The following is a 19,667-nucleotide window of genomic DNA, read 5'->3' as shown; positions in this document are numbered from 1 at the left end:
TTTGCAAAAACCAGAGTAAAAAAAAAAAAAAAAAGGCCAGGTGTGGTGGCACACTGGAGAGGCAGAGGCAGGTGGATCTCTGTGACAACAAAGTCACCCTGATCTACATAGCAATTCCCAGGCCAGCTGGGGCAGTCGGGAGACCCTGTCTGAAAAAAAACAAAAATTTAAGGGCCAGATGTGGTAGTGCACACCTTTAATCGCAGCACTTGAGAGGCAGAGGCAGGCAGATCTCTGTGAGTTCAAGGCCAGCCTGGTCTATGTAGTGAGTTCCAGATCAGCCAGGGCTACATAGTAAGAAAGACTATCTTAAAAAAAATATATATGTTTAATCGCCATCTTTATGTTAATTTATTACAGGGTCCTTTAAAAGTATAGCCCTGTATTGTTTTGCTTATTTTGTTTTTTCTCAGACAGTGTTTACTGAGCGTCTCTGTGCACAGGGAAAAATATGACATGTAATAATAAAATATATAGTCCTCTCTCCTTAGTGAGCTCACACGTAGGAGAGGGCTACTACAAGAGGTTTGGGGAGGAAGGGGCATTTTTAACTCTTCTAATGCAAGGCGGGGCACACGTAACTCCTAAGAGGATTGAGGAGGCTATGGAGATTGAGAGAAGGCAGATCAACCCATCAGGCTGTGGTCCACTAAAGAGGGCACTGTGAAAGATGGAGTTGGACTGGGCTTTTCTCATTCCATCTGTTGTAGGACGAGTGGGAAGTCCTGGCTTTCCCACTGCCATCAATGTCACAGGAGCACAGAGGGTGGTGTCAGGCTGGGAAAGAGTTGGAGCAAAGCCTGGACAGTGTGAACTTCCAGCGTAGGGAGTTTTACTGGATTTGGGAAGGCGGTGATAAGGAATGACTGTAGCTGTTTGGTGGGGAGGATATGAACTGGACGTTTGGAATTCTTAAAGAGACCTTTCACTTCTTGGTCATAGTCCCATCTGAGGGATGACGTGGAAACAATGAAATGGGCTTGAGTTTCCACTGCATCTTACAGTCCAGGGAGAACCTGTGTAAGGAAAGTGGAAATCCTCTGTTTACTCAAGGGCTGTGAACATTTATTCACAGTGAAGGACCACATAATCTACCATGACTCCAGATATACTCATCTGAATAAAAGGAAGTGGTTTCCTTGTGAATGGAGTCACAAATGACAAATATTTGGGGAGTGCCATAGAAACAGGTGTACCATCTTCCTGAAATACGGAAAATAGACGTGGTAGCATCTATTTGTGGAAACAAACAATAGTCTTCCGGATGCTCTACCTAGGATATAGAAATAGAGAAATATTAAGGCAGAGCTAAATATATGAAGTTGGGAGATGTTCTACATACTCTTAGAACAGAGAGGGGGACCAGAGAATGGGGTCTCCGAAGATCTGTGATTCCAGGCACCAGAGACCAAGAAGGAATCCTCTTCAGAGCCCTACTGTGGGAATGATTTGACCCTAGTTATTTTCTGTTCTTGGGCCATGCCACTTAAAAGACAAATTCCTAAGAGTTTTGTTGGCCTAGGTCAGTTAGATTTGTTTGTTTGTTTGTTTGTTTTGAGACAGGGTCTTATGTAGCCCAGGCTGGCCTCAAACTTACTCTATAGCTGTGGCTGGCCTTGATCCTCCTGCTTCCCCTCCTGAGTGTTGGGATTATAAGCTACCATACTGGTTTTCTCTAGTTAGATCTGTACTGCCTGGCCAGGGAAGTGGGATCTCTCCTCACTAGTTTTACCAAATCCACAAGGAAGTCCAGAGAGATATGTTTTCCCCAGTAGAGGAACTGGATGTTGTTTAAAAGGAAAGGGATTGAGAAATGGAAAATCCTAGACAGGTAAAACTCACAGCTACCAACCACCGTTGCTTTGCTTCCACCCTTACTTCTGAACCATATAGCATGTGTGTTCTGCTCCCACAATGCAACTGGAACTTCACAGTCACATGTGGACTCTTGTGTGGAGGTGATTAACGTGCCCCCAGACAAGGCTGGATGTTTAAGGCTCTTCCTGATAGAATTCAGCTGACAGAGGCTCTAGGAGTCAGCTGACACAAAGAGATGCTAAGATGTGGATGCTTATAACTGTGCAGTAGTTGAAACTTTCTTACTGAGACTGCAAGATTTGGGGGCACAAGTCTAGCCACGCCTTATTAACAGTAATGAATTCTACACCTTGCCTCCCCCCCGCCCTGCTACTTCTGCTAAGTCAGATAAGGCTCTGAGTTGTGGCTAACTTTGGCCCCCAATCCACAGCAAACTTCTAAGTATTCATTCAACATTCGACAATATGTGTTACGGTCTTGTATCAGTGGGATGAGATATGGAAGCACATGACTGACATGTAAAATAACAGTGGCTTATATGATGTGTGGTACACAGCTGCGTTATCTAGTAGTGTGCTCTGGAGAACCAGCCCTCTCCCAGCTTATTACCTTTCTGAATTGTAAAGACTGTTCTTGTCCTGAACGTTCAGGGTGGTACTAAAAGCTTCACCTCCACAGTGCATTTCTGGCAGAAAGGAAGGCCAAAGAAACCAGGGCTAAGGAGGATTCTAGAAGCTGTCCCATATCACTTTCACTTCCCTTTGGCCAGAACAGCCTATAGATGTGGCTACAAAGGATGCTGAGGAAAAGGGGCTTTATTCTGTGTGGCCCTCCTTCTAGCTCAGCTCTAGGGATTGAATTGCTGTGAAACAAAGGAAATGGGAATTGGGCAGCTGGCAGTCTCCTTTACGTTTTTACTTATGATAGATATACAAAGATGTAGGGGCTGTCGGTTCCTCAAGCAGCTGTTCCTGCAGCTCTTATTTTGGCAGGCTGATCAGACAGGCACCCCACTTGACTGCTCAACTATGAAATTGTAATTCAAGAGAGGAGAACACTTGAATTAAGCACCTTTGGCTGGCCTGTCAGCATCAACTTTCATTATGACTGTGCTCACTGAGATTCAAACTCATGTCAACTGAGAGGCAGTGTAATTTGGGCTGAGGGTAGAGTGTAACACCTGTGTTCCTCAATAGTGAGAAGGGCTGGGGAGGCCCCATCCAGTGTCAGGGTTAGTCTGAGATATAACCCAGTGGTTGAGGGCTTGCTTCTTCCAGAATATACTTAAGGTCTCAGGGATTCCATGAACATTTCTTGGGTGTTCCTCTTGCCATAACTCACAGTTTGTATGCTCTCTAGTTTTAGAGGATTTTAAGTAGAAGTGAACATTACTATCAGGTGGAGTTCAGAGACTTCAGATTTCAGAAGAGCATTTGGGTTAAATGGCTTCTCTTTCTAATGTGTTTGCTTTCTGTAACTATGACAAAATACCTGTGGCAATCAGCTTTTAAAGAGGAAAGGACTATTTTGATTCATGGGTTCAGGGATTTCAGACCATGGTTGATTGTCTGTTATTTGGGGCCTGTAGTGAGGTAAAGCATCAAAGTGGGAAGTCTGTGGCTTAGTAGACAAAGAGCAAAGAAGAGGAACCATAGTCTCAGAATCCCCTTCAAGGTCATTACCCCAATGACTCTCCTTCCTTCCACTCAACCCCACCTCCTAAAAGTTCTAGCACCTTCTGATAGTGTCATGGGTTGATAACCAAGCTTTCAGCATGGGCCTTTTGAGAACATTCAAGATCCAAACTACTCTTCCCAGTCTGACTTTTTATGACTCTATGAGCATAAAAAACATGTTGTATGGCATGATATACTCTTGAGGGAATGAGAGACATGCTCACAGGAAATAGCAGAGTATTTTCAGAGTGCTAGATGTTGAGGGAGAGTACCAGCATCTTGACCCCCCCATCATCTCTGTAACTCAGGGCAAAAGCAAGACCTGGCCCCTTCAACTCTGTAATAGGAGGTACAGAGTCAGAGTATCCTGTGACCGGGACGCACCATAATGTGTGTAACAGTGAGTGCCAAGTGCACATCAGCAACTCAGTAATCGTAATTATTATTGTTGTTGTTTTATATTCATAATTACGTGTAAAACAAAACGATATTGGGACTTTTGTATACCCAATATAATGATCACTGATGGTGAAGAAAGGGAAATGAAGCGCACTGAATTTACTGGCAAAACCCTCCAAACTCTGAACCTATTAGAATCCAAGTTTTGTTTTTCTTTTAATTTTATGTGTGTGAGTGTATTGCCTGCATGTGTATAAGTGCACCCATGTCATGCAGTACCCAGGGGGGCCAGAAGAGGATCCCCTGGAACTGGAGTTATGGATGGTTGTTAGTCACCATGTGGGTGCTGGGAGTTGAACCCAGGTCCTCTGCAAGAGCAGTTAGTGCTCTCAACCGCTAAGCTATCTCTCCAGCCTCAGAAACCAAGTTTTTAATGAGATTACACTCTTTTGGATTCAACTATGTGCTGGATAGCTTTAGTGTCAACTTGACATACCTGGGTTGAAGGAGCCTCAATTGGGGAATTTCCTTCATTGGACTGGCCTGTGGCCATGTCCATGGGGCACCTTCTTGATTGTTGAGTGATATGGGAGGGCTCAGCCCACTGTGGGTGGTGCCACCCCTGAGCAGGTGGGCCTGTGTTGCATAAGAAAGCAGGCTGAACAGGGGCCAGGGGAGCAAGTCAGTAAGCAGTGTTCCTCCATGGCCTGTGCTCTAGCTCCTGCCTTCCAGATTCTTGCCCTGAGTTCCTACCTTGGGCTCCCTGATGAACTGTGACCCGAGAGATGTAAGCTAAATAAAGCCTTTCCTCCTCAAGTTGGTAGTGGTCAGAGTATTTTGTCACAGCAATGAAGAGACAAACTAGAACAAACTAGAAGGCATTCAGGCAAAAGAAACATGTATTGGTTCCTTTAGGTCTGAGGGCAAACATGTAGCTGAGGATCATGGAAGCAGGGACTCAAGGATCATGGGAATCAGGACTAAGTCTCCATATCAGCCAGCCTCTCATGTCCCTTTTGCTTGGGTCTTGAAGGAGGTTGGTGTCCAGTAGAGTCTTGAAGTCTTGAAGTCTATTTCGGGGTTAAGCCAGGGACAGAAAAAGAGGAATGCACAGTTAGTGGTTGGGAAGTGGGCAGGAATATAGAGGCTAGTCTGAAGCACCGTGCTGAGGCTTGCAGCCAGAGGGAGCTCGGTTTGACTGAAAGGCCATGTAAGGCCACATGCCCCTGGATGAGTAGGACCATATGATATTCTGATGTCTCCTCTGTCTAACACGTTTGTTTCTCTTTTGCACCTATTGGATGCATCCTTCAAAGTCTAGCTGATGTATCATCTACTCAGCCAAGTTTTCTCACCATGTTCTATCAGTTGGAACTTATATTCTACTGTGGTCACAACTGTGGCTTCAACTCATAAGAAATCTGGAAGCAGGTGGTGTGGCCACTTCATTATGCTGTCTGGGTCCCAGGTCATTTCTGTCCTTCTGCACATTCAGCTGTCTCTTGCCTCTGTGGACATTATTGGGTGAGCACTCCACCTCTAGCATTACATCCCCTGTGTGGTCGGCAGAACAGTGAACCCCAAAGTATGTTCACATCTCCACTCCTGCATCTGTGAATGTCAAGGTACATGGCAGAGGGGAAGTAGGGTTTGTATTTGTTTTCTGTTGCTATAAGAAAGCACCAACAAAACTTAATAAAAAAATACTAAAAAAAAAAAAATACCAGAGACACTTTATAAAGGAAAGAGGTTAATTTAGCTTAGTTTCAAAGGCTGAAAGTCAAAGATAAAGCCCTATTAGTCTGGCTTCAGGTGAGGACTCCCCTGGTTACTTCTTGGTAGATGGCAGAATGGTAGGAGTGAGTGCCAGTGGGAAGAGCTTACATGGTGGGACAGAAAACAAGAGGGATTCAGGAGCCAGGCTTGCTCTTTTTACAAAAATACGCTGCAGGAACTAAGTGGGATCTCCTGAGAACTACATTAATCCTGTTCAAGGGCAGTTCCCGTGATGATAAACACCTTCCACAAGGATCCGCCTCTTAAAGGTTCCATGAGCTCAGCATTGCCACAGTGGGGGTCAACACATCAGCTTTTGGGGAACACACTAGCCAAGCTATCAAGAACAGGAGGCAGAAGAATCAGATGGGGCTGACTACAGAAGAATGGTCAAAGAGATGGAGCGTGCAAAGATGGAGGATGAGGTCCATAAAGCAAAGAATGTGGGTGGCCTCAGAGAATTGGAAACAGAGAGGAAGTGAATTCACCCTATGGTTTCTAGAAGGAAACATGGCTTGGCCAAACATCTTGATATTAACCTGATGACCCCCATTTCAGATTTTTGACCAATGGAAATGTAATGTATTTCTATTGGAAACCACTGGGTTGGTGGCCCAACAGCAACTGGAAATTACTCCAACACTCCAGCATGAGGGCCATGTAAGAACTGGAAAAAGGCCAAGGTACGCACCACTTAAACCAAAGCTCCTTCTGCTTTTTAAAAAAAATATTATTATTATTTTTTAATGTGTCTGAGTGTATTGCCTGCATGTATGTGAGTGCACCCATGTCGTGCAATGCCGCAGAGGTCAGAAGAAGACTTCGAATTCCCCTGGAACTGGAGTTAAGGACGGTTCATAGCCGCCATATGGGTGCTGGGAATCGAACCCGGGTCCTCTGCAAGAGCAGTCAGTTCTCTTAACTGCTGAGCCATCTCTCCCGCCCCTCTCCTTCTGCTTTTACAGGGCTTTTCTGAAAATCCTTCCTTCCAGAAGTTCACACAGCACTGACCAGAACTGCCCCACAGCTACCTTTATCTGCAATGGAAGCTGTGATGTATGTGCTTTCCGCCAGGCTTGCTACTCTCCCCAGCAAAATAAGATGAGGTGTAATGGACAAAGAGGAGATACGGGGCGGACAACTCAGGATTCCTGCCACACTCTTCCACAGCACATTGTTCTTTCCCTCCCATCATCCTTTTGGTTGTAATTTATGAGTTTACATGAGTAAATCTCCTTACTTAACCAAGAACTCCAAAAAGTAGACATGGTGCTTGATTTATCTTTCTGCCCCTGGTGCTCGGTGCATTGTGTGGAACAGAGAATGTATTTGCATAGAGCTAGATGAGTGTATGAATGACTTCTGAAAGAGGATGATTGATGTATTTCATAGAGTCAGAGGTCCTGTGTGTCCTCCCATGGGGAAGGTCCAACGGGTTAGATACATCTTATAAGACCCTCTCACCATGATGGAAAGCTCATCTCCAGTCAATTAGGCCTTTGCAACTGCAATGTGTCACCTCTCCTTACAGTTTATTACAGTCTGCTGTGTGCTCAGAGAGAACTGAGCAGGCCGGTCAGAGGCTGTTATGTGTACCTGTCACAGCCCGGAGAGCCTCGATTAACCTTGTGTATAAAAATTACACTTCCTGCCCATTCGTTATTTTTAGCGAGGCAATGTCTACTCAGAGCACTTAGAGAAAACAGCATTAGGTTTCAGTCATGAAACTACAAAACTGTTGGCATGTCTAACTCGACTGTCTCTTGAGATGTTACACCCCAGCCCTGGGACTCGGCTTTTATGATCAGAGAAGATGGTGGCCTGGGCCATGCGGTGCCCTCAGAGCCTGGCTCAAAGCCACAGGTACTTTGTAAGGAAAACTTCCAGAAACAATTTGTTTCTTAGATCCAGCTACTTGCTTAGACTACATGGACTGTCCATTTCCTTGAGTCATTCCCTTTTGGGTAAAACTGTTGTTAACACAAAGGTTTAGTTTCGTTGGTGCCCCCCCCCCCCATTCCTTCTCAGTTACGGTACATTATCATGACCCAAATCTTTATAGCATCTAAACTATAGAGCTGAGCTCACTGAAACCCAAAGAGCAGGGGCAGGCTATGGAGACACAGGCCAGCCAGTGGGCATCAGGTCACAGAGAATTCTCAACCACCTGGCGCTGCTGCACCAGAAGGCAGGGAGTTCCTTAGATACAGCTTTTTTTTTCCATCATATTTAACACAGTCTTGGTTTGTTTTAGACTCAAGTGCCTTTGCAACTAGCCAAACAAGCTCAGTACATGTTGGTTTTGCATTTACACAGATGTTGGGGAGCACTATTTAACCCCTTTAATTGACACCAAAAAGCTGAAGCCAGGGCCCCTTCTTATCCCATAGCCCATGAGCAGTCTTTTCAGCGTGAGGTCTCATGGGGCATTTTTTAAAGGCAATTAATTGCTTTCTAAGTCAAACAATCTAGTTAGATAAGTAATGCATGATTTATTTATTTATTTATTTATTTATTTATTTTGAAGTGTTGAGGATGAAAGCCAGGACCTTGCACATGCTGGGCAAACACTCTACCGTTGACATATCCTCAGCCATGATTTTTTTCAATTGAGAAACTATTGAAAATTACACAGTTAAAATAATCTATAACCCTATTAGCCAGAGACATTTACCACTGACATTCTCTTCTTTTTGCAGCCTTAATCTTTATGAAGGAGTGACTCATTTCCCTCCAGATTTGTGGGGGTCGGAGGGAGTAGGCAGGATTGTTTAGCTTTAGATACTACTGGAGGACTAGAAAGATGGCTCAACAGTTAGGAGCACTTGCTGCTCTTGCAGAGGACCTGGGTTTGGTTCCCAACACCCACATGTTGGTGCACACTGCCTGTAATTTCACTTCCAGGGAATCTGATGCTCTCTTCTGGCCTCCGCAGGCACCAGACACACGTGTCACACATACACATTAAGTAATCAATATTTTAAAAATACTATTAAACATATAAACATCTAATAATAAAGACATAAATATATACACATATATAACCATAAGAATATACTAACATACCAAATATTATTGAAACATATATTAGTGTATGAATAGAGTTTATGCACATACATATTTGATCAGTCTCAGTTAATTGTTATTACAATAATGTTATATAACAAATTCCCTCTGGCTGTAATCCTAGGACTGAGGGGAGGCCAGAGCAGGAGGATCACAAATCCAAAGCCAGCCTGACCTTGTATAACAAGACCCTGTATAAAGCAATACAAAACTCCCTCAAACTTATTGGCCTAAACCAGAACTTATTTATTCTTCTGACACTTTTGGAAGCTAGGCTCCATTGAGTCACTCTCTTTTACTGTGTGGCATTGACGGGGTATGCCTTCCAACAATGGGCGACGCTCAGGTCTGCTCCTTCCAAACCCAGGCCACAGCTGCCCAGAGTAGCTCTTCTCTTGGCACTGCCAGGGATATAAGAGACAAACCCAACTCAAGTCTATCCAAGCCTCTACCTGTGTCATGTCTGCCATTTTATTGGCTAACATGTGTCACGTGGTGGAGTCCAATATCAAGAGACGGGGCAGCAAATGGCATGTCAGAGGTCAACATCAATAGCCCAGGGACGTAGGTGTTCTTCCCAGGGAGACAAAGGCGAGATGGAAGGGATGTTTTTGAGGATATCTGTGCACATCCCAGGCATCTGCTGAAATACTCTCTCTTTCGAGATTATCTCAGAACTCACCTGGCCAATAGTATTCTGTTTAGGAAAACATTGGTCCTGGGCTCCTCTACACATCCCGTTGGTTCAGCCAGTGGGTCATTTGACAGTCCCATGTCTGTTGTTCCAGAACTGTTCTTATACCTCTCTCCTCTATTCCCCCTGGAATAATTCATAGAGAGGTATGTAGAAGATTTTGCTGAACATTTGGGGCAGCAAAGGAGTTTTACACCTGTGTTCATATCTCTGCTTCACTCAGCTCCTCTCCTTTAGATTTTGTTTGTATTCGGCTCCTACACAGCTTCCAAGTCAAAGCTTGCTGAAGAATTCACTCTGGTCTCAGGAATTCTGACGGTCTCATCTCACAACCTTGATGCGACTTGGTTCCGCTTTTTGAAAGTTCATTGCATATTGAATATGTATATTGAGAATGTGTATCCCCCTTGATGAATTATTAATCCAGATGGGGAAATTAATAATGTGTGTTGCTATCTGGGGGCCAGATCATTCTTCTCTGCAGGAACTGTCCTGTGCATTGTAGAGAGTTTATTAGCATCCCTGGCCTCCACTCACCAGATGACAATAACATTAGTATTCCTCCCCCTGAGTTATAAACAACCGGAATAGAGACATTGCCAGCCTTCCCCCAGGAAGAAAATCACCTCAAATAGAAAACTGCTGTAGTAACATACATTAGACTTGAGAAGAATGCTAATAAACCACAGTAATGAGCTAAGAAACATGTAGAGGTAGGGCTGAGGCTATCACTTAGTAGAATGCTTGCCTAACATGCGTGAAGCCTTGGGGTTGATGCTCAGCACCGCATGAGCCAGGTGTGATGGCATGTATCTGTAATCTCAGCATTTAGGAGGTGCAATGTGGAAGATCAGAAGTTCAAGGTTATTCTCAGCTATACAGTGAATTTGAAGTGAGCCTAGGATACTGAAGACCCTGTCTTAAAACAAAACAAAAAGTGGAGGGGTGGGTAGTGGTGGCTCTGTGGAGACCTGAAGGGGCAGGGGCACCTGAGCTGAGACGTGAAGAATGGTTCCAGGAAGGGGCACATCAGAGCACAGAGAGAGCGACTGTGTGAGTTAAGAACAGAGGGAAATGGACAGGACAGTGATAGGGAGATCAGGTAGCACTAGGAGGCTGGGTACTTGGGAGTGTTCTAAGTTTAGGACTCACAGTTTTACTGAGCAGAATGTCCATGTATTTGAAGCTATGTTTATCTGAAAGAGGTACATTTGAACTTAGGTTTGTCTTCCAAACCAGATCTCATCTATTCACGGGTCATTGTTCTGACATTCTGGAAGGAAACAGAAAAGCTTATGATGAGCCACAGTCTCTCCCTAAATAAATTCATGCTTGCATCTTGATGTCCCTTACTTCTCAGAAGGTTCACTCTGAAGTCTTCATTTTAGGTGTAAATCTAATGCACTTGGTAGCCAATTCCCAAGAGGGCTTAGAAGAGGAGGAGAGCGAGGGAGGTCCATGTAGGCAGGCATAGACTCCAGCAAAGCTTCCATTTTGACCATAGGAAATGGCCAGCAGCAACAATGGGTGAGTGAGTTATTGAATGAGTGAGGAATGAATGAATGAATGAATGAATGAATGAATGAATGAATGAATGAATGAATGAATGAATGAATGAGTGAATGAATGAATGAATGAATGGGTTCAGAGAATTTAAGAGGCACAGAAGTATGGAGTCTTTTAGGCAGGAGAACATCTGTCTCTGTGTAACTGTCGAAGACCTGGTTGCAACACCACATCAGTATCTCAATATGCACCATGTTTATGAGACAAGGAATGTGTGAGACATTGAACCTGTGGGGTAAGAGTTGAGACAGTGGTTAGGAGCAAGGGCTAGAGTTAGACTGCCTGGTTTGCATTCTTATGTCAAAGCTCTCCGGCAAGTAGCTATTGAACTGTTCTAAGCATTGATGATCTCATCTATAAAATGGGGGCTCCCTACTCATAGAGTCATCAAAAAGTTAAATGAAAAAACCCAGATGAATTCTTAGTATAGTAAATATACTTAGTATAGTAAATATATTATTGGTATAGTAAATAAGTGCTCAGTAAAAGCTGATCATTATTTCTGCCATTCCACTGGAAGAATACAGATACTGAGCCTCTGCACCCCACCCCATCATAGCTGTAGCTACTCTTCTGAAATGTTCTCAGAGTCTGTTGGCAGTACTAGAATTTTCCTCCCTCAAAATATATAGATCTCAGCTGGGAGATCTCCCAGCACTTGGGAGGCAGAGTTCGAGGCCAGCCTAGTCTACATAGTGAGTTCTAGGTCAGCTGGGGCTACAGGGAGATCAAGAACAAACAAATAAACAAACAAACTATATATATAAAACTTTGGATGAGATGATACCTGCTTTTAATCCCAGCACTTGGGAAGCAGATGCAGACGGATCTCTGTGAGTTCAAGACCAGCCTGGTCTACATAGTGAGTTCCAGACCATCCAGCCAGGGCTATGCAGTGAAACCTTGTCTCAAAACAAAACAAAACAAAAAAAGTATGTCTGTGAAAACCAAGGAAAGTTCCAGAAGAGAAGGAGCAGTTGCATCTGCCTCTTCCATTGCCTCTCTTTTTGGCAGTAGAGGTCACTGAGGGGAAGATAGCAGCCTCCCCTGGGTTCTGGCCACCAGTCACTTCTTAGCAGTGTATTTCCTTTGAGCAAGACTGGCCCTTTTCCCTTGGCCATCTGAAGAAAAGAGATGTTATTCTGAGAAACTAAGAGAATATGAAACTATCTCCTTCAGATCTTATGTCCTGAGCTGTGTAAACATCATCTACCTTAAATAAGAAATGCATATCAGCTGGGTTATGGAATGTTGGGGGAGAGGAGGGACACCAAACATATTGTGGAGCAGTGGTCTTGGACCAATGGAGGTTGCCCAGTGGAGGTTGCCCTGGGTTGTTTTCCTTTAACCATTGTCTGCCTGGCAACAAGGCTGAATGGACAGGATGTTCTGTAATAGAAAACCTTGACCTGGTTCCTCAGCATAATGTACAATGGAAGAAGGTACAGGTTGCCCAGCAGGAAGGAGCTATTCCCTTGTTCATAGATAGCAGGACAATAAAGCAACTTGTCTCTGTTTGTGTGTCTTCCAGGTTGGAGCAGGAAATACAAGCTCTCGAAAGCGAAGAGTCCCAGATATCTGCCAAAGAGCAAATCATCTTAGAGAAACTGAAGGAGACCGAGAAATCCTTCAAGGACTTACAGAAGGTGAAGAAAACAAATGGTGTTTCTCTAGATCACATCCATGGGAAGCCCAGGAGGGAAACAGCTAGATGGTATCCATAGAGATCTGAGCCACATGCTCTGAATTGAGGGCAGAAGTGTGAGGACCAGGTGCCATCCCTGTACCCCTGAGTGGCCATCTTTGCTGGGAGGCATTGGGAAGAGTCATCAAAATGCACCCCATTTGCCTACTGGGGTCCATACCCCATATCTGCCTAAGGTCTGAAAAGTCTTCTGTTGGACTTCAGAATCCAAGCTCAATTCTTGTTAGATAGATTAGAGGAGCTGTGAGAGAAGGCTCAATGGTTAAAAAATGTGTGCCGCTCATGCAGAGGACTGGATTTCAATTCCTGCTTTAGGCAACTCATAACTACCTATAACTCCAGCCCTGGATACCTGGTGCCTTTTTCTGGACTCCCAAGAGCACCGTCACACATGTGCACATTCCCGCCCCGACACCCACCACACATAATAAGCAGATTAAATGCCCTCCCCTGGGTTTAATTCAATTTCTCCTTTAAAAATATTGTGTTTTATTTATGTGAATGTGTGTCTTCATGCTTATCTGCATGTGTAGCACCCTGGGAGGCCAGAAGGGGGAAACAAATGCCCATGGAGCTGGAGTTATAGGCAGATGTGAGCTGCCCAATGTGGGTGCTGGGAATCGAACCTGGGTCCTCTACAAGAGCAGCAAGTGCTCTTAACCGCTGAGCCATCTCTCCAGCCCCTACTTTGCCTTTTGAGTCTTTCTTATTTGAAGGGCCAGAGGCAGCACTGTATCAAATGGGCACAAATTCCAATACAAAGGCGTAAGTACATGGAGTTTCCCTGTATGTGAAAACAGATGCCTCCAAATAGCAGCGAGCAGAGAAGCCATAAAGGCCATCAGGCTCTGAATACCTCAGGATCCTAACTCCATTTCCTACCTCCTGTCTCTGTAGCTCAGTGACAGAAAACAACTGAATGAAATTAGGTTCATGATGGGATTTTTTAATATAGCTTCTCCAACACCACTCAGAATAGTTGCTGGATAATTGAAATAATCTCAATAAATTCATTGAAATTCAGTATAATGTGAAGAGGGTAAATCCTTAAGTATTCCCTTAAATTTGGGGGTTCCCCCCAAAAATTCCCAGAAGAACAGCAAGCATGGGTCTTGCTGGCCACTCTCAAGTTCAGGACCTGGGCCTGGGCCTGGGGAGAGAGGTAAAGTGGGTCAGTGATCACGCCCCACATGCACAGTGACTCTCTATCTGCTTTTGTCTCCACAGAGCCTCTCCACTGCTGATGGAGGTAAGTGCACTCTGCCCCGGCTCAGATGGATGTTTCCCTCCAGGTTCGCTTAGTGGTTCTCATTCACACAGACTCAGGAAACGTGAAATGGCACTTCACAAGGGCACCACAGGGAAGGGTCCGCATGGCTGGCAGAGCCCCAGGAGGCCCACATTCTGTCTTTACCACCTCCCTTCTCCCAGAACTATTTTTTGACTTTCTGCTTCTGTTAGCAAATAGGCTGCCTCACCTTCATGTTCCCTCCCAAAAGCTCACTGTCTGGACTTTCTTGAAGAAAGATTGGCAACGGAATGTGCTGGAATCAGAACCAGGTCCCTTGTAGGAACCAGCTCATTGTCCCAGTGGCTGGGTCCCTAGGACACATCACAGGTCACTTGGTGTTTAGGAAACCTCTCTAAGGCCCCTGGAGCTTTCTTTACCATCTGTCCCTCTTTCCCTCCTTCCATTTCCTCTTCCCTCCCTCCCAGAGCTCTGCAGTTTCTCCAGGCTTCCAGGGAAACTGGGCTAGGCAGAATTTCCCTCCTGGTGGGGGCAGCTGACCAGAGCACAGGAAAGTGGGAGCAGGACCCTTGCCCCCAGTCTGTAAGAGCATAGTCCTGCTCCAGTTGTCTGTTCTGTCTCCCCAGTGTAGGGATGAACTTGGAACTGTGTGTCTCTGTTCTTTACCATGCCCATGGCCTCAGCTACAAACCCAAAGTACCTACTTTTACCTCGGCCCTTGTCTAGATGCACTTTGAAATCCAAGGACATGCGGGAGGCTCAGGTACTACCTGCTCATCACCTGGCTCTCACAAAGTCAGCCTCTAGCTCAGGAAGATGATCAGGAACCAGAGCAATGGACAGCAGAACGTTTCATAGTGTCATTTTGGAAAAAATGGGGGGATGTTTTAAAAACGTGATAATGTATTATGTAACATTAACAATGATGTAATAGATTATTTCTGGATTAGCCACAGACCAAGAGATATTTGCTTGTAGGACAGTTCTGACTTGTACTAAAGACAAGCAAAATACAACAAACAACAACAAAAAGGTATCATGATATTTCTCCCCAGCAAATAAAAACCAAGAGGCCTGATGTGAGCTCGTTGGGTGACCTTTGGGAAGGTAGTGAATGAAATTGTTCTCTGAATATGTACCAGGGACATGCCATCAGGGATTCTGGGAGAAGAGGATCTACCTCAGTTCTCAGAGAGAAGCTGAGCTCCTCCAGGGTTTGACCTAATTGGGACACTTGTTCTGTGCTTTGAAGGTGGGAGACAGATGAAGGAGATGGCCTTGGGGACCTGGAGGTGCTGAGTGCAGAGGATGGACTAAGTGACAGGCTAGACTAGGGCAGGGACACTGACTCACAGACACTTGAGTATGAAGAAAGCATGTTGTCCTTTCATGCTATGCCATTTTCTTTCTCCCCTCAACTCCTCCTCTAACCAGAACCTCCAGGGAGTTTTCTCTGATAGTTAGAGACAGGAATGAATCCCAATGTCCTGCCCTTGCAGGCTGTGCAGGGCACGGAGGCCTTTCTGGTCTATGACTCAAAAGCCAAAATAGAGCCATGTTCTAAATTGTTACTGCCGTCTCTTTCAGATGTACCCTGAAAGTCTCTACCCATTTCCTCCTGAAGTCTTCCCGCCCTTTCTCCAGACCCTCTAAGCATTCATGGAGGTGGGAGACATCATGATTATGACAGACAAGGGCCTCTGGCCTCCATCCTCTGTTGCCAGGATGAGTGAACTCAGGCTTAGGACAATGTGATTCTTAGGGATCCTGGAGAGATATTTAAGAGTCAACCTTCTCACCCTGAATTGCTGTTCCTTCCCTGTGTGATTCTAATCAAGTCTGGGTGATTTCTCCATCTCATCATACCTACTAGCAAAGAAAGAAGTTTGAAGAAGGGCACATATGCTTCCAAGCATATGATCAATGTATAGGTTGCTCTTCGGTCTGAGAGATAACCAAAAAATGCATCCCACTTGAGGGACTTAGAGAGGTCTATTTCCACACTCTTTATTTCAAAGTCTCTGTGGTGCCAGGACCTTCTTAGAATCAACCAACTATTGTTACTGAGCCCAAATAAGAAATTATTCTAGAACAACGATACCTGAAGAAAACTTCAATTTCAGAGACATACTGATTACAGAATCTAAATCTGACTTAGACTATATTAACTGTTTAGATACTATAAATAGTCAACCAAAGTATCCTCTACCTATGAGTGCTGCAGAGGTGGTGGTGGTGTTGTGTGTGTGTGCATGTGTGTGTTTTCAGGCACACACACAATGGCGTTTCTTCAGGTACCCCCTGTACATGACCACACATATGTTAGAAGAAGTGGTTTTATTGCCGAGTCCCTAATGGCTTCTGATGACATGACAGCCCTGGTCACCTAGAACAATTTATTCTACCCTTGAGTACACTTTCTGATCAAGCTATGTTGTGCCTCCTCCTCCCCCGTAGACTGCTACCTAGCAGGGCCTTCAGTGGGCACATGGGTTGCTTTTACAATGTCTTGTATGACTATACGTTATACTTGGTATGTATCTTCTGTTTTCTCAGCTCTCTACCCACTAAGGAGCTGGTGCTCTGCCCTTGGAAAAATGGGCAAAGAAACGTATGTGTCCTGGGCCTATCTCAGCCCTGGCTGCTTGATACTGATTTTAAACTCCTGTCCTATTCTTGTCTGTGATGCCCCAGAGGCTTCCCCACACCAAAACACCAAGATTGAGAAATCTTCCACTGTCTATCAAGTCACATGATGAGGGGACTTTTCATCAACGTGCCTCTAGCTCCAGCTATGTGTGTTCTTCACAGCCACTGTAAATGCTTTAGTGGTGCTGGAACTAAAATACACCCTGAATTTCTACCCCGTAAATGACGAGGAAGACAGCTTAGTGACAGAGGCCACATAAAGAGCTTCAGACACTTCTTGACTGGGTAACCTTAGGGTTTAATACTTAATGATGCACTGAGGGGGCTACTCTATCCTCCTCCTATGTCTCACACTCCAGCCCTTGTCTCTTAGCAGAAGTCCTATACCCCAGCCCTCTGAGAGTTGTGGCCATTGAACTTGTAGCCAGTGAATGTTGGGCAAGGGCACTTCATGTGCTCACATCTGGTCAGGAGCAGCTTACTAGGGCAGGCTAAGGCATAAGTCCTGAACCATGAGGCAGAATCCCATGTCTGTGAGTAGCTTTTTATTTCTAGCTGCTAAAACCTTCTCTGCAGAGATGCCCTAACAGCTCTCTACAGGACCAGCCTGTGAATTCTCACTTGGTCTTAATGGCTTGAGCCTCAATCTCATTTGAATACAGAAAGTCAGACTTCCTGAGATCCCATTCCACAGATTTCTGAAAATCTTCAGTGAAACGCATATGTTTTGCAAATCTAGTCTGGTCATCTTTCCTCGGCTGCCCCTCTAGTCCCAAATTGCTGCTTCACCTTCTCGTGAACTACTCTTACAAAACTGCTTCTACAGCTCAAGACTGCTGCCTGGAGCTGCTCCCTCCTCTGGTCCTGCCTTGTGCTGGGGCACATATCCTCCCACAGTTCCCCACAGTGAAAGCAGAGAGACAGTTGTGATCTGAGTTCGACAACAATGGAAGCACAGCTCAAAGTTACAGAACATTTAACACACGTGTGGCTACTCAGAGCCCCTGGCTTAAATCCAGACCCATCTTTAGGAACTCCCTGTAGACCGCTTTACAGCTGGCTCCCAGCCCACTGTCTCAAAGGCACAACTTCCTTCCTGGTAGCAAGAACACATTCAAACACGTCTTCCCTGCTCAGGATCTAAACTTCAGCACACATAAAGCCAGAGAGAGATGGGAGTCTGAGCCTTACCTTAAACAAAGGCCTTCCCATCTTGTTCTTATGCCCTATTTCTTGTTTTGTTTTGTCTGTGGGTTTGTTTTTAGACAGTCTTACACTATAGCCCTTACTGACCTGAATAACCCTACCTTTGCCCTAAGAACATAATGGTCCAATATCAGTATATTCTGTATTGTTCGGACTCTTACAAGAGTCAGCAAATGGCCTAGTTGGGTCAGAGTGGAACCAATCCTAGTCCAATGTCTGTTTATAGTCATTTCCCAGTATGAAATTTAAAAAGGGGAAAAAAGGGTGGGGGGAGTAAGAAAAAGACCTGCCAGAATGAAGGTGACATCAGTAGGGACAGAGAGGGGTTAGGGTTGCTGGAGAGATGGTTTGGCAGTTAAGAGTGCTTGCTCTGCAATCATGAGGACTAGAATTCAGATCCTAGCCCCTACATAACAAGCTAGGCATCCCTGCAAATCCTACCTCTCAGGTAGGGGGAGGGAGGAACAGGAAGATAGCGGAGACTTCTAGTTTTTAGCCTAAGCAGAGAAAATGAAAGCACCAGGTTCAGCAAGAGACCTTGCCTCAAAGGAATAGGTGGAGAGTGATAAAGGAGGACACAGGGCGTACTCTTCTGGCTTCTATGGGTATATACATGCACACACACACACACACACACACACACACACACACACAAAGGATAACTGTGACATCTGACACTCTATTGATTGCCAAGGTTGATGTGACTGGTCTGTCTGGTTAGGCAGGTGTCCTTTTTCTCCCTCAACATTCCATGTATTTTCCTCCTGAACTTGTGCACTCCATCAAAGAGGACAACCTTCACCATAGACGAGGACCAGTCTTCAATCAAGGATATATGAATAGTTGCACTCCCCTGCTAGAACCTCTAAACAAGCTCTCAAGACACACACACACACACACACACACACACACACACACACACACTTTCTTTTAAAGAGCAGGATAGAGAAGATATGAGATATAGAAGAGGCAGAAACTGTGGAACTGATAGATGCTGGAAGGGGGAGGAGTTAAGGGTACCATAGAGGATCCTGGGTGAAGGATGGCCAGTGAGCCAAGAGACGGGGGAGATCAGGGAGCAGTTAGATGCAACTATTGAGTGATTGTTGTTCCAAGATTCTGTGATTTAACTATGATACAAGGAAGGAATAGCATTGCACAGGGCCCAGATTTCTAGAATCTTCTTGCTTCTTGCTTTTGCCTTCCTGCTTTTCTCTGAGAGAGACCCAGATTCTTTTCATCTTGCTCCAGAGCTTTCCTTTCCTGCCTCATACCTTGGTTTTCCACCAATGTTCATGCCCTTCGAGTCTTATGTCCTCAGTGGGCTTGCAAAGGTGTTCATCCAAGCAAAGCTGATAGTCTCCCGCCTTTGCACAGCTGAAGTAATGGTAAGTTCACTGGGTGCTGTTATTTGGAATCTCAGCCTGACATAGCAAAACCGTGGGATAAATCCTGGAGCTGGCTTTAGTGTACATGATTTTTTCACTTTCCTTGCATTTATAGTTGATTGATTAAATCAATGACTGCATAAATTATAGAATATATTCTGTGGTATAAACCACAAATTTCTCTTTAATCATCTCATATTGATTTAATACAGATGAAAGTGGTCTGTGGTCTATAGGTAGCATTAGACAAAGTGAATTGACTAAGCTAAATATATGTTAAGCTCATCTGTTACTCATTTTTCTTATATGTGAAGAAGATATATATTTTGGAAGTGATGCCATTTAAAAATCTTCAGAATAGATTTCTTTTTAACGCTCAGGAATCTCTTTCTACAACAGCATTGCATTCTGCTTCATTTTATGTTCTAGATCTTTCCATGGATTTTCTTTGTATCCATACTACAAGAGATGATTT

At 44.6% G+C, this 19,667-nt stretch overlaps 1 protein-coding gene across 1 annotated transcript in view; it reads left to right on the top strand.

The window, feature by feature from the left end:
• The window catches only part of LOC103751248 (A-kinase anchor protein 2), a 389,311-nt gene that overhangs the window by 117,567 nt on the left and 252,077 nt on the right, over window positions 1–19,667 (top strand). The window contains 2 exon segments of the mRNA XM_029556941.1: window positions 12,527–12,641; window positions 13,928–13,949. Of these exon segments, the coding sequence (XP_029412801.1) occupies window positions 12,527–12,641; window positions 13,928–13,949 (137 nt within the window).

Source organism: Nannospalax galili, unplaced genomic scaffold, assembly GCF_000622305.1.
Source record: "Nannospalax galili isolate Female #2095 unplaced genomic scaffold, S.galili_v1.0 scaffold666, whole genome shotgun sequence".
Taxonomy (NCBI): Eukaryota; Metazoa; Chordata; class Mammalia; order Rodentia; family Spalacidae; genus Nannospalax; species Nannospalax galili.
Note: the sequence above shows the minus strand (reverse complement) of the source record. Positions and strands in the feature narration are given on the sequence as shown.